We start from the raw sequence: 15,253 nt of genomic DNA on the forward strand, positions 1-15,253 counted from the left end.
ATATTATTCAGCCTTAGAAAAGAAGGAAACCCTGCCATTTGGGACAATATATATAACCATGAGGTCATTATGCTAAGTGAAATGAGCCAGATGGAGAAAGAGAAATACTGTATGGTATCGTGTATATGTGTAATCTAAAAAAAAAATAAAAGTAGAACTGATAGAAACAGAAAGAATGGTGATTGCCAAGGGTAAGTGGTTGGGGAGGGGAATGGGGAGATCTTGATCAAGGGGCACAAACTTCCAGTTATAAAGTTCTGAAGATCTATCGTACAGCATGGTGACTACACTTAATAATAGTGTACTTGCAATTTGCTAAAAAACGGATCTTAAGTGTTCTCGCTCAAAAAAAAAAAAAAAAAGTAACTTACTCAGCCACCAAAAAGAATGAAATCTTGCCTTTTGCAATGACATGGATGGAACTACAGGGTATTACACTAAGCGAAATAAGTTGGTCAGATAAAGACAAATATATGATTTCACTCATATGAGGAATTTGAGAAACAAAATGAACACAGGAGAAGGAAAGGAAAAATAAAATAAGACAAAATCAGAGAGGGAGACAAACCATAAGAGACTGTTAACTACAGGAAACAACCTGAGGGCTGCTGGAAGGGTGGTTGGTGGGGGGATGGGGTAACTGAGTGATAGGCATTAAGGAGGGCACTTGATGTAATGAGCACTGGGTGTTATATGCAACTGATGAATCACTAAATTCTACCTCTGAAACTAATAATACCCTATATGTTAATTAAATTGAATTTAAATTAAAAAATTCTTTAAGGTAACTATATGATGTGATAAATATGTTAATTGAGCTGCTTGTGGTAATTATTTCATAATGTACAGTAGTTCCTGCTTATCCACAGGCATACATTCCAAGATGCCTGAAGCCACAGACAGTATTAAGCACCTACATATACTATGTTTTTTCTCATACACACAAACCTATGATAAAATTTAATTTAGAAATTAGTAAGGGATTAACAATAGCTAATAATAATATAGAACAATTATAACAATATATTGTAATAAAAGTTATGTGAATGTGATCTCTCAAAATATCTTATTGTACTGCACTCACCCTCTTCTTGTGATGATGTAAGAAGATAAAATGTCTACATGACAAGATGAAGTGAGGGGAATGATATTGGCACTGTGATGGAGCATTAGGCCACTACTGACCTTCTGATGATATGTCAGAAGGAAAATCATCTGCTTCCAGACTGTGGTTGACTTCAGATAACTGAAACCTCAGAAAGCTAAACCACAGCTAAGAGGAGACTACTTTATACATATACCAAATCATCATGTTGTACAGTCAAAATATATTTCAATTTTATTTGCCCATTATGCCTCAGTAAAGCTGGAGGGAGGGAGTGGCAAACCTCAATAAAGGAAAGTTCTTTCTTTAGCATGAGAAAAATATTAATTTTAGCCAATAGTCAAAATTATGGCTAATAGTGAAGCACTAAGAGAATGATCAATAAAATCCAGAAGGAGACACAATGCCACTATTCCTTTTTATTCTGGAAGTTCTAGCCAATTTAATAAATTTAAGAAAAGAAATCCCGAAAATGAGAAGACAAATGTCTGTCTACCAAATTTCAAATACATTTCACTCTCTTACAAAAACCTGTGCTCTTTCCTCTGCAGAAGACATGCTAAGTTCAAAGCTTCCATTTGGAAATCTGGACTTGGGCTCAAAAGAAAGGGTAAGACTTTCCATGAGTCATTTGCATCAAAGTGATATTTAAAGTTGAGTGAGTAAACCAGTTCGCTGTGGGAGTGTAGTTTATAAAACTGTAGTATCATACATTTTTTTCTAAAATAAAGATTGACCTAAATTGAGATCAGAATTAACTCATTTTTATTTTTATAGAAAATGGTTGACATTAAGGTCTAAAATCATTAGCTGTGATTAAAATTTATCTATAATAATAAATGGTTTTTAAATTCTGCTTGTTCTGTGCCAGGAGACCTTGAATTTTTTTTTTTTTTTTGGCATTAATAGTTCAAAAATCTTAGCCATCTGCATAGGACAATCGTTCCTTCATGTGAGAAAGGATGTATTATACAGTAACCATGTTTCTAAAGCCTACATGCCAAAGACCTTAGCTGTTTAGACTCAAAAGCTAATTTATAGACACATGGTGCTCAGAATAACTTGAATCATTGAATGAATGATTCAATGAAGGAGCATAGGATGGCATCTGTTATCCTTTATCATCTCCACTTTTTCACTCATTCAACCAAACTGAGAAAAAAAATGGAGAAAATGGATGGAAAGAAAGATGTTGAAGAAGTCGTGTCATAAAACACTGAGTCAAGGCTTCGGCAGTGCTTATTCAACCCAGAGGACACAACAAGCACAGGGCTGGGCAGAGGTTCATTCACCTTTCTAACCTCTACCATAGATAAAGACCAGAATTGGCTCCCTGAGAAGACAGATACGCCCACAGAAAAGGGTTCCCTTGAAAGGCAACAACAGGTAGGAGCTTGATAAGAGGCCAGAATCGAAATGAGGAAGAAGCCTGAGCAGAAAAGGTAATTAGATTCGCCAAATAACTGTGGAAAATTTTTAAGAAATTCCTACTTGAACAGAAGGTAGATGAAAGCTATTATATTTTGAACATTAAATGTTAATGTGACTTCATTTGCGTCACAGACTGGAGACCAAGATATTTTAGGCTGCATAAGAACAGGTGAAGTCAGCCTAAGGAAAAATCATGCAACACAAGGGAAGGGGAAAACGCCTTGAAAATTTCCTTCCTCTAGATTACGTGTGCAGCCTATAAAATGCACCAGCAGCATTGGTTTGCTGGCCCTAATATTAATACAGACTGCCTCTGACCCCATCTCAACTCACTGGCCAACTGCCTTGGGCTTTCTATACTTACTCCCAAAATTTGCCTCAGCAGTTCACGCTCCAGCGATAGTCAGACACTAGCATCTTCTGACTTGACTCTAGCAGCTTCTTTCTGCATATCCATAAACAGATGGATTTTTTAAAAACTTCCTGCTTTCTGCCAGGGGCTATCACACAGATATTTCTCAAACCTGGCTGTTGATCAGTATCATCTATGGAACTTGTTTAAAAATTAAGATAGTCCATCCCCACTCTGAACCTATTTAGTAAAAATCTCCAGGGGTGGGGCTTGAGCATCTGTATTATTAACGACTGTTGAGGGTAATTTTGAAGTATAGTAGGAACTGGGAAGCACTAAGATGAGTTAATCAGCCTCTTACCCTTTTTCTCAGTCTCTAGTCTCCTCAACCTCGTCTTCTAGCCCTTCAGTGGTTCCTCCTATACTTGTTACAGCGCAAACTCCTCTACAGCCTTTGTATTCTGATCACAATTATACTTTCTAGCCTTATCTCCCTCTACTCTTTTGTTCTCCCATAGCTACTGCCTAGCCAACCTAACCTCCAAAACCATTAAAAAAAAAAAAGTCATTCATTCCCTGAGAAGCTATGCTTGTCATGCGTCAGAGCTTTTCCCATGGAACTTCCTCTTCCTGGAGGGTTTTACCTCCTTTTCTGTGCTTCAAGATCCATTCAAACATCATCTCTGAATCCTCCCAAGAGAAGTCCCACACATTTAGGTACCTAGTCTCTTCATTTTCCACTCTTTATTTTAGCATGTATTACACAACATGATCTGTGTAGTGACTGTCCACACTCTAAACAATGAGCGTCTTGGTGGCAAGGACAGTACTTTATCTCTTTAGGTTCAATAAATGTGTTCTGAATGAAAGACATGAAATAATGACAGACGAGGATAATCTAGAATGCATTTTAAGACAGTATGTTTAAAATATTCTTATTGGAAATTAAATAAATAAATAAAATGTTCTGATTGGGTCTTCATTAATTTTAACTCCCTAATTCAGGTTTCATGGCCCAATTTGAAATAGATTAATAAAAGTACTAAATTTTTAAATGAAAGGTAACAAAAGTCTAAAACGCAGACCTTGACTTATGTAAATCAGATAAATTTTATAAAAATAGGACTCAAGGTAAAACCTAATACTAGTTAGAAAATCCTAACTTAGGGGCGCCTGGGTGGCACAGCGGTTAAGCGTCTGCCTTCGGCTCAGGGCGTGATCCCGGCATCATGGGATCGAGCCCCACATCGGGCTCCTCCGCTACGAGCCTGTTTCTTCCTCTCCCCTGCTTGTGTTCCCTCTCTCGCTGGCTGTCTCTATCTCTGTTGAATAAATAAATAAAATCTTTAAAAAAAAAAAAAAAAGAAAAGAAAATCCTAACTTAGTGAGCCAAATCATTGAGCTGCTAAAAGCATTCCATTTATATAAGAAAGTGATTAGTACACTAATTAGAAAAAGTATCTGTAACCCCATGTTCATTGCAGCATTATTTACAATAGCCTAGACATGTCATATATATGAATATGCAATTCATATACATATGTGAATATACAATTCATATATATATGAATATATAATTCATATCTATATGAATATTATCCAACTATAGGAAAAGAATGAAATCTTGCCATTTTTTTAATGTTTTTTTATTATATTATGTTAGTCACCATACAGTACATCCCTGGTTTTTGATGTAAAGTTCGATGATGAAATCTTGCATTTCTGACAACAAGGATGGACCCTGAGGGCATTATGTTAAGTGAAATAAGTCAGAGAAAGACAAATACCATATGATGTCATGCGTATGTGGAATCTAAAAAAAAAAACAAGTAGATAGATACAGAGAACAGATTGGTGGTTGCCAGAGGTTGGGGGTGGGAGGTGGGGCAAAACAGGTGAAGAGGGTCAAAAGGTACAAATTTCCAGATATAAAATGAATATGTCATGGGATATAATGTACAGCCTAGTGACTATAGTTAATAATATTGTATTGCTTATTTGAAAATTCCTAAAGAGTAAATCTGAAAAGTTTTCATCACAAGAAAAAAAATTTTGTAACTGATGACAGATAAATAAGTTAATAAGATTTATTGTGGTGATCATTTAGCATACAAATATCAAATCATTACATTATGTACCTGATATTAATATAATGTTATATGTTAATCATATATCAATTTTTTAAAAAGAAAGTGATTAGGGCTTTTTAAAGGGAGTTCATCAAACAAAAGAAGGAAATACCACCAGAAAATTAGTCTCAAAAACTCAAGAAAGAGAAATTCCCATGAAACTAGCTCTATTCAACTGTGAAAAGAGAAAGTGTGGGGTGCCTGGCTGGCTCAGTTGGTTAAACAGCCAACTCTTGATTTCAGCTCAGGTCATGATCTCAGGGTCGTGAGACTGAGCCCTGAATCAGGCTCCATGTTACCCGCAGAGTGTGCTTGTCCCTCTTCCTCTGCTCCTCCCCCACTTGTGCGCTCTCTTTCAAATAAATAAATAAATAAATAAAATCTTTTTTTTTAAAGAGAAAGTGTTATCAATATGGACATCATTGTTGCCTATAATATGTCTAACACGTTACCTAATGTGTTCGCCAAAACATATTGTTTTATTGCCAGAAAACAACAGTACTGAAGTCCAAAGTACTACTGTCTGAATGTAAATCTCTCTGCTTATAGTTTCCATTAGAGAAACAAACCTGCCTCTTTTTAGAAGTTACTCAGTGCTTATGAGGACAGATTGACATTAAATACATTTGACAACACCTTAACATCCACAGTGCAGCAAAACACTTAGGGAAAGATGTAATGCAATCTTCAAGGTCATGATTAACAACTATCCATAAAAAACTATCATAAGACTGGAATGATAGAGTGCCATATTTACTACTTATCTCGTAGACCTCCTGAGGTATATTCTGGATTCTTAGCACTATTATGTACATGTCAGAAGAAGATGAAAAGTAAGTTAAGTCATATCCAAGAATCCTGGCAAGGAATAATTTTTGATTGCTGAGAATAAAATATACAATTTATAAAATACAATCTAAGAGAAAACACAAAAAGAAATGTATAGTTTGATAGATGAAAATATATCTAGAGCACCAAAAAAATAGTTCTGATATGATAAAACAGAATGTTCCATGAGGCGCCTGGGTGGCTCAGTCATTAAGCATCTGCCTTCAGCTCGGGGCATGATCCCAGCGTTCTGGGATCGAGCCCCACACTGGGCTCACTGCTCCACTGGGAGCCTGCTTCTTCCTCTCCCACTCCCCCTGCTTGTGTTCCCCCTCTCGCTGGCTGTCTCTCTCTCTGCCAAATAAATAAATAAAATCTTTAAAAAAAAAAAATGTCCAGAAAGCTTAAAGTGAAAGATGAAGTAGTAATAATAATAATAATAATAATGGCTAACATTTATTGGCTGCTTATTCTGTGCCAAATGCTAAACATTTTATAAGCATCATTTCCTTGAATCTTCCAAGAACTCCTATTTTACATATGAAGAAATTAAAACTTAAGAGAGCATAAGTAACTGGACCTTGGTCATATAGTTAGTCAGTGGTAAAACCAAAATGCTAATCCAAAACCCTATTCTCCTAACCACTATGTATTTTGTCTTATTAATACAAAGCTAAATTAAAAAGAAGCATGGAAAGGAAACCTGGATGGTTTCCAATGAAATACCCTTAAAACCTGAAATGGAAATTAGCTAAAATCTTGTCAGTACTTTGAAATCTAAAGGGTCAAAACATGACCTCATGGGAGGGGGTCAGAATCAGAAAGGGTTTGTTCTTAATGAGGAAGACTTCAGCATAGAACAATTAAAAAGAGATGATAAGATCTCTGGAAAAAAATGATTCACATATATACTTCCCTCAAAGCAAATAGAGCTGATTTGACTAAAATGCTATAATATAGGAAAAATAATTATACTTAGTAATCCAAGTACTGCTAACCTGGTTAATAGAGTGGTATTTAAGAGACATGAAGGTATAAATTTGGGACATAGTAAAGCCAGGAGTTATTAGAACTTGGAGTGGTCTGGTCTTCTTCATTAGTTCCGGTTCCAAAATACTACCATAAAATTAGATTGTGTCAATTATGAAAAATAATCTGCTAATTCATAATGCTCCTTTGCTTAGAGCTGAAGCAATATGACTGGATTTTGGAACTGCTAAAGTCATCTCAACTACCAATTTGTTTAGGCTCCAACAATTAGAATTAGGAGAAAACTAGATGCATGAGTTGGGGTTCTTTGAACCAGGAGCAATAGGAAAACCAGGCCGACCACAGCAGGTCAAAAGAGGTAGGAGGGTCTACAGAACACAACCATTAATAGTCTGATCAGTATACAAGCATTGGAAAGAATGAATGTCAACTAGCTTTAGTGTTTTTACCCCTCTACTCAAGATTTGATTCTAAAGAGGGAGCCCCCAATTGGCCTTGCTCACATGGCTAGTCCTCTGACTGGCCAGCAGAGAAGAAAGACCCTGAAAAGTCCCACCCAACTACATCTAAAAGGGAAGGAGGAATTCCCTAAAAGGTGACATTTGGAAGGGGAAATAGGTGCTGGACAGAAAACAACAGTATACAACCCTGCCCTTGTAACACTTGCCTTGGATTGAGGAATATTTCTGCCTCTTCCAATAATAAATACCATCTGCACAGAGACTGAATGTCTGGCTGGCAGACTCTGAAGTGGACTAAGAGCCACACAACCAGTGCTCTATTTGATCAAAAGTAGATCAGGAACATCTGATACTAGTGCCAGGTGCAATCCATTAAAGTAAATCTGCGGTATATTGTATAAAAAGCCAACGTGGACTTCCAGAAGTCCAATACCAAGACAGCAAGATAGGGATAAAGTCCCCATAATTTAAAAAAAAATTTTTTTTGAAGCCCAGTCATTTCATTTAGAAAGCTAACAAGCCATTATCAAAGGTTTGTACCTCAGTCCTGGCAACAAGTTGGTCCACTTTTAACTGATTAGGAATAAAACAGACGCCTGATGAGATTATACAGCTCCACAAGGTCAGGAAACTTTTGAAAAAGTAAAACAGGGTATGAATTATTTAAGAGTTCTGAAAAGACCCAGGCTTTTTAAACCTTTTTATGGTATCAGGTGATGCATCAGTTACTGATTTGGGGATAATTTTATTACAAGATCATGATAATGTAAAACATTCTGTAATATACCCCAGTAGAAAATGATTGCCAGGGGAAAGAAATTTATTTGTCTTCTTTAAAGAAAGAAAGTTTGGCAATTATTTGAGCCATAACATCATTGTTTACGAGAGTACCCTAAGGACTGATCATTAAGCCTTAACACTTGGATAAAAAACTGCTGAGGAGCAGAGGTGGCTATAGAAGGTTTCAGGACTTCTAAATAAATATTCCTAGTTGGTGAAAATCCTTGTGGGGGACCCCTTATAAAAAATAGACCCCCTAAATGCATCTCATGAGTCTATCCTAAGAGGACATTATATTTACAATTTTTCTTAAGTTAAAATAGTTTCTTTAAGAAATAGAAGAAAAAGACACACAGGGAAAAAATGTAAAAACTGCAGTCTTCTCACATCTCCAGTGTGTCCCCCACTGTCAGGTAGGAAGATAAAGGCCTAACAGGAATGAGCATATGACGACAGTATAAGGACCAGACTAAGTCATAATAAAACAAAAAGGAAAATCCCAGAGGTTTTATTCTCTCCAGGCTCTGAGAGCCCACAAGATTACTCCTGAGAGAAGCAGTTCTAAAAAAGAAAGGTAAGTTTTATTTGACATAGAAATAGGACTGAAGAATTAGTATCCTCCAAGCACTACACAGTAGCAAGCGGCCACAGAAGCATCTCTTGAGAAAATGGATCTGAACACACCCAAAGTCTTCCAACAAAGATCAGGCACCACTTGGCCTTGTCAGCTGAGGCTGTCCAACACCATCATCAAACTCCTTCATTCAAATGCTGAAATTCAATTATAATAAGGTTCTTCCATAATACTGCCAGGACAGACTTCCCAACCTTGAACATTAATAGCATCTGTCCACCCAAATCCTCAGACTTCCTCTCTGGTCTCACTTCTTACCCTCTTCTCTCAACAGCCCCCTCTCCCCTTTGTCATTTCATCTGTGCCTCTATGACACTGAATGACCTATAGGACCACAAGAACTCTATGACCCTTCTAGCTCCAGGAACTTTGTCATGTTTTCTCTCCCTATAAAGTCCTTTTCACCCTTTGTCTTCCTCTTTCTCTAGCTACACCTGCCTCTCTATCAGTATTCAACCTCATGATTCCATTTCTGGAAGTTTCTATATATTATCCACTGTTGGGTTAGGAACTCTTCTGCTGAATTCCCCCGGCATTCTTGCAGTTAAAGTATCTATGACAGTGACCCATAATTACCTACTTAATTGTCTACGTTCCCACCAACTGGATTTATCTTGAAGACAGGGACCACAAAAAAAAAAAAAAAAAAAAGGCAATCCATCAATATTTGTTGAATAAAGGATTTTTGTTTGTTTGTTTCTATCCCCTCTACTCAGCATAATACCAGGTACACAATCCATGTACAATAAATATTTGCTGAATGGATCATAAGTACTCAAAAACATTTGTTGGATGAATGAAGTAATGGACAGATGATCAGAAAGTGCTACATATCAGAAATCTTAAATTCCAATATCCTGCTTTCTAACCTCAAACACCTATCCTTCCAGTTCTCTCAGACTCTGATTTTCTGGTCCCTGACCTCACAGACATGTCCAGTCTCTTGACATCCCCATGCTCACCTAGTCTTTGAATACCTGAAGGTATCACTTTCCTCACTACTCAATCTGCACCCCATTTTTATTAGGAACTTTTAACCCCACTTTCATTTGTAAAAATCTAGCCCTGTACAAATCTCTGCTGTCACAAATATTCTGCTGTCACAGCTTCTAAAAATACTACCCCAGGGAAATGCCATACCACCACGCAGATGGGGCCCAGTATAAATTCATGGTCTTCAACTTCAGCTAGAACTTTATGCTAGCCAGTCCTTCAACTTTGTTGTTGGCTCCCTAATCCATTCCTCATCCATTCCACTCCACTCTCTAACCATCTTCTCTCTCCTCAGTCCAACTGTCCACCCTTGCTCTCCATTATTGGCAGATATCCTTGCCTCCTACTTTATCAGATGATTGACATAGGAAGGCATAAACTCAACTCTCTGCGTCCACACCAATAGACCTACACAAATCTACATCAATCTGTTCCTCCTTCCCTTTTGTATCAGAGGATGAGGAGTCTGCCCTGTAGCCTATCCTCCACTAAAGATGAACCACTTTATCTGTGTTTTCAATCTCATCTCCTTCCCTCTTCTAATAGGACTGTGCTCTATTAACCCCTCTCATACCTTCAATTTCTCTCTTTTCTTCTGGCTCTTCATACGCCTTATATAAATCTGCAGAACTTTTTCTCTTAAACTCTTCTTAAACTCTGTGTCTTCTCCCTAGCTTTGACCTATTTCTTTCTTTCTCTTATCAGCTAAACTACTTGTAGCATTATTCTCTACTTCACCATGTGCCATTCACTTAGCCAATACCATCAAAGTTTTATGGGTAATACACATGGACAAAATTATTAAAAATCCTCTAGCTTGAAATGTGATTACCCTCAAGAATTTAAATTGTAAAATCAACATACAATGAATTGGTAAGAACACAGAACAATTTCCAGGCCAGAGTAAGATACAAATTAGCAATATCCATCTCAGAGAAGGCATCTGAGCCAATGGGCTTGAAGTATTTTAATTCCATAGCAAGGAATGCATTATGCTAGCATAGTGTCACTTAAGCTCTATAGTTTCCCTCATTTTTAATCCTTTTTTCTGATTTTATTTGGCTTCCAATATAAATTGACCCTACAGAGAGAGAAAAAAGAGAGAGGATCTCTCATTTCAGAAGAGTTCAGGACTGTTTATATAGGTTAGTTCCCTGCTCGGAATTGTTCTACTCAAAGAGAGGACTAGATATAGGGAACCTGAAAGTTCATAATCTACTGTTAAGGGCAACACATTATTTTTAGCAAAGTGAACTAAATCAATCATTTAACAAAGGTTATGTCAGGACTGAAAAAAGGAATGGCATGTTTTTACCATCAAAAAGTTGTGTGAAGATGTAGAGGCTGAATCTTTCTCAAATATTAGAAGAGCTTTCTGCATCAAGTAAATTGCTTTGGATAGCTTGTTCTTCCTTATTTTATTCAGTACACTCAATTCTGAAACAGAAAACAAACATTTTATCAAAAGAGAAACATGAAAACTATTTTTCAAAGTTTTCAGAAAAACAGTTTATCCCAATTTTAATTACCTGTAAAACAGTCAATGCTTCTGGGTTCTTTTAGCTTTTCTGGACCTTTGGTAGATCTATGTTTGCTAACAGTTGGAGTCTGCAAAACTGAAGAAGGAAGAGGAGACTGCCATTACAATTAGATTTGTGTCTAAGAAAGGAAATATTTTTTAAACATTAAAGGGTAACTATTTGTAAAATTATTGCTTCCTCTCATATATCAGCTTTTTTTCATTAACAGATAAAAATTCAAACAAATCTACTATAATGCAGTTTTATTGACAAATTCTTTTATTTGCTACAGTATGCCTGAGGACATGAAAAATATTTAAATTATAGATGGGGAGGGAAGATGGCAGAAGAGTAGGGGACCCTTGATTCGTCTGGTCCCTTGACCTTGAATTCAGCTAGATATCTATCAAATCATTCTTAACACCTGTGAATTCAACCTGAGATCTAAGAAAAGAATTGCTGCAATTCTACAAATAGAAAAGTGACCACTTTTTGCAAGGTAGGAAGTGCAGAGAAGTGAATCTGAGGGGATATACCAGAAGATAAACCACGGTGGGAGGGAAACTCCATAAGCTGGCTACCAGAAAGTGATATAGCAATGGAATGCAAAATCGGAACTTTTAAAAGTCTGCTCCTGTGAGGAACATCCCTGCCTGAAATGTGCTCATGTGGTGAAGCGGGGCAGAATCCTAAGTGGGACGGTGTGGTCAGGGTCACAGAAAGAACAGGGGTGCCATAGTGTGGTAGAGTTCCCAGGCATTGGAGCAGGGAAGCTGGCTACAATTAGCAAGCCCTGGAGTGGGCTCTCAGCTAGGTGTTGCAATAAACCATGAACCGTGGCAAGATCGGGGACCACCTCTCCAATCAGGGGCCCAACAAAAGAAGCAACCCTCCTCCTTTCCAGGAGGAGAGGGTGCGAGTGCACATAGGATTGAGCAACTGCTCCCAGAGCAGGGGCCCAGCAAACACCAGAGCCCCGGTGAGACCCCACCCTCCTTCTCCTGGGGAAGATTGGTGCAGAGACCTGGCAGGCCAGAAAGGACTGGCATGATATATTCAGGGTCCTAAATGAGAAAAATATGCCACCAAGAATACTTTATCCAGCAAGGCTAGATAAAGAAGAGACAAAGAGCTTCCAGGACAAACAGAAACTGAAAGAATTTGTGATCACCGAACAAGCCCTGCAAGAAATATTAAAAGGGATCCTACAAGCGAAGAGAGCAGCCAAAAGTAACATAGACCAGAAAGGAACAGAGACAATATACAGAAACAGTGACTTTACAGGTAATATAATGGCACTATATTCATATCTTTCAACAGTTACTCTAAATGTAAATATGCTAAATGCTCCAATCAAAAGACACAGGGTATCAGACTGGATGAAAGCAAGACCCATCCATATGCTATCTGCAAGAGACTCATTTTAGACCCAAAGACACCTCCAGATTCAAAGTGAGGGGGTGGAGAACGATTTATCATATTAATAGACATCAAAAGAAAGCTGGAGTAGCAATCCTTATATCAGACAAATTAGATTTTAAACCAAAGACTATAGTAAAGGATAAAGAAGGACACTATATCATATTTAAAGGATCTATCCAACAAGAACATCTAACAATTATAAAAATTTATGCTCCTAACTTGGGAGTAGCCAATTATGTCAACCAATTAATAATAAAATTAAAGAAACACATTGATAATAACATAACAATAGTAGGGGACTTTAACACCCCACTCACACCAATGGACAGATCATCTAAGAGAAGATCAACAAGGAAAGAAGGGCTTTGAATGACACACTGGACCAGATGGACTTCACAGATATATATAGAACATTCCATCCTAAAGCAACAGAATAGACATTCTTCTCAAGTGCACATGGAACATTTTCCAGAATAGATCACATACTGGGTCACAAATCAGGTCTCAACCAGTACCAAAAGATTGGGATTATTCCCTGCATATTTTCAGACCACAATGCTTTGAAATTTGAACTGAATCACAAGAGGAAATTTGGAAGGAACTCAAATACTTGGAAGTTAAAGAGCATCCTACTAAAGAATGAATGGGTCAACCAGGAAATTAAAGAAGAATTTTAAAAATTCATGGAAACAAATGAAAATGAAAACACAACTGTTCAAAACCTTTGGGATGCAGCAAAGGCGGTCTTAAGAGAGAAGTACATAGTAATATAAGCCTTTCTCAAGAAACTAGAAAAGTCTCAAATATATAAACTAACCTTACACTTAAAGGAGCTGGAGGAAGAACAGCAAATAGAACCTAAACCAAGCAGGAGAAGAGAAATAATAAAGATTAGAGCAGAAACAGAAACAAAAAGAACAGTAGAACAGACCTACGAAACTAGAAGCTGGTTCTTTTAAAGAATTAATAAGATCGATAAGCCCCTGGCCAAACTTACCAAAAAGAAAAGAGAAAGGACCCAAATAAATAAAATCATAAATGAAAGAGGAGAGATCATGACCAACACCAAAGAAATACAAATAATTTTAAGATCATACTATGAGCAACTATATGCCAACAAATTAGACAATCTGGAAGAAATGGATGCATTCCTAGAAACTTATAAACTACCAAAACTGAAACAGGAAGAAATAGAAAACCTAAACAAACCCATAAATAACAAGGAAATTGAAGCAGTAATCAAAAATCTCCCATCAAACAAGAGTCCAGGGCCGGATGGCTTCATACGGGAATTCTACCAAACATTTAAAGAAGAACTAATACCTATTCTTCTGAAGCTGTTTCAAGATATAGAAATGGAAGGAAAACTTTGAAACTCATTCTATGAGGCCAGCATTACCTTGATTCCAAAACCAGACAAAGACTCCGCCAAAAAAGAGAATTACAGACCAATATCCTTGATGAACACGGATGACAAAATTCTCACCAAGATACTAGCCAATAGGATCCAAGAGTACTTTAAAAAGATTATTCACCACGACCAAGTGGCATTTATTCCTGGGCTGCAAGGGTGGTTCAACATCTGCAAATCAATCAACGTGATACATCACATTAATAAAAGAAAGGACAAGAGCCATATGATCCTCTCAATTAATGCAGAAAAAGCATTTGACAAAATTCAGCATCCTTTCTTGATCAAAACTCTCCACAGTGTAGGTATAGAGGGAACATACCTCAATATCATAAAGGCCATCTAAGAAAAGCCCACAGCGAATATCATTCTCAATGGGGAAAAACTGAAAGCTTTTCCCCTAAGGTCAGGAACACGACAGGGATGCTCACTCTCACCACTGTTGTTCAACATAGTACTAGAAGTCCTAGCCTTAGCAATCAGACAACAAAAAGAAATAAAAGGCATTCGAACTGGCAGAGAAGAAGTCAAACTCTCACTCTTCTCAGATGACATGATATTTTATGTCGAAAACCTAAGAAACTCCACCCCAGAATTGCTAGAACTCATACAGGAATTCAGCAAAGTGGCAGGATATAAAATCAGTGCACATAAATCAGTTGCATTTCTATACGCTAACAATGAGACAGAAGAAAGAGAAATTAAGGAATTGATCCCATTTACAATTCCACCAAAAACCATAAGATACCTAGGAATAAACCTAACCAAAGAGGTAAAGGATCTGTACTCTAAAAACTACAGAACACTTATGAAAGAAATTGAGGAAGACACAAAGAAATGGAAAAACATTCCATGCTTACGGATTGGAAGAATAAATATTGTTAAAATGTCTACGCTACATAGAGCAATCTACACATTCAAGGCAATCCCTATCAAAATACCATTGACACTTTTCACAGAGCTGGAATAAATAATCCTACAATTTGTATGGAACCAGAAAAGACCCTGAATAGTCAGGGAATGTTGAAAAAGAAAACCAAAGCTGGTGGCATCACAATACCGGACCTCAAGCTCTATTACAAAGCTGTGATCATCAAGACAGTATGGTACTCGCACAAAAACAGACACATAGATGAATGGAACAGAATAGACAGCCAGAAATGGACTCTCACCTCTATGGTCAACTGATCTTCGACA

The 15,253-nt window shown here is 37.2% G+C and overlaps 1 protein-coding gene across 2 annotated transcripts in view; it reads right to left on the reverse strand.

The window, feature by feature from the left end:
- The window catches only part of CFAP54 (cilia and flagella associated protein 54), a 293,191-nt gene that overhangs the window by 211,413 nt on the left and 66,525 nt on the right, over positions 1-15,253 (reverse strand). For both annotated transcript variants that reach the window (XM_057316516.1, XM_044384508.3), the window contains exons 18-19: positions 11,233-11,319; positions 11,019-11,140 (exon numbers count right to left, since the gene is read on the reverse strand). In XM_057316516.1, coding sequence (XP_057172499.1) covers positions 11,019-11,140; positions 11,233-11,319 — 209 coding nt within the window. The remainder of the gene's footprint in view (positions 1-11,018; positions 11,141-11,232; positions 11,320-15,253) is intronic.

The sequence above is a fragment of the Ursus arctos genome, unplaced genomic scaffold (assembly GCF_023065955.2).
Source record: "Ursus arctos isolate Adak ecotype North America unplaced genomic scaffold, UrsArc2.0 scaffold_21, whole genome shotgun sequence".
Lineage (NCBI taxonomy): Eukaryota > Metazoa > Chordata > Mammalia > Carnivora > Ursidae > Ursus > Ursus arctos.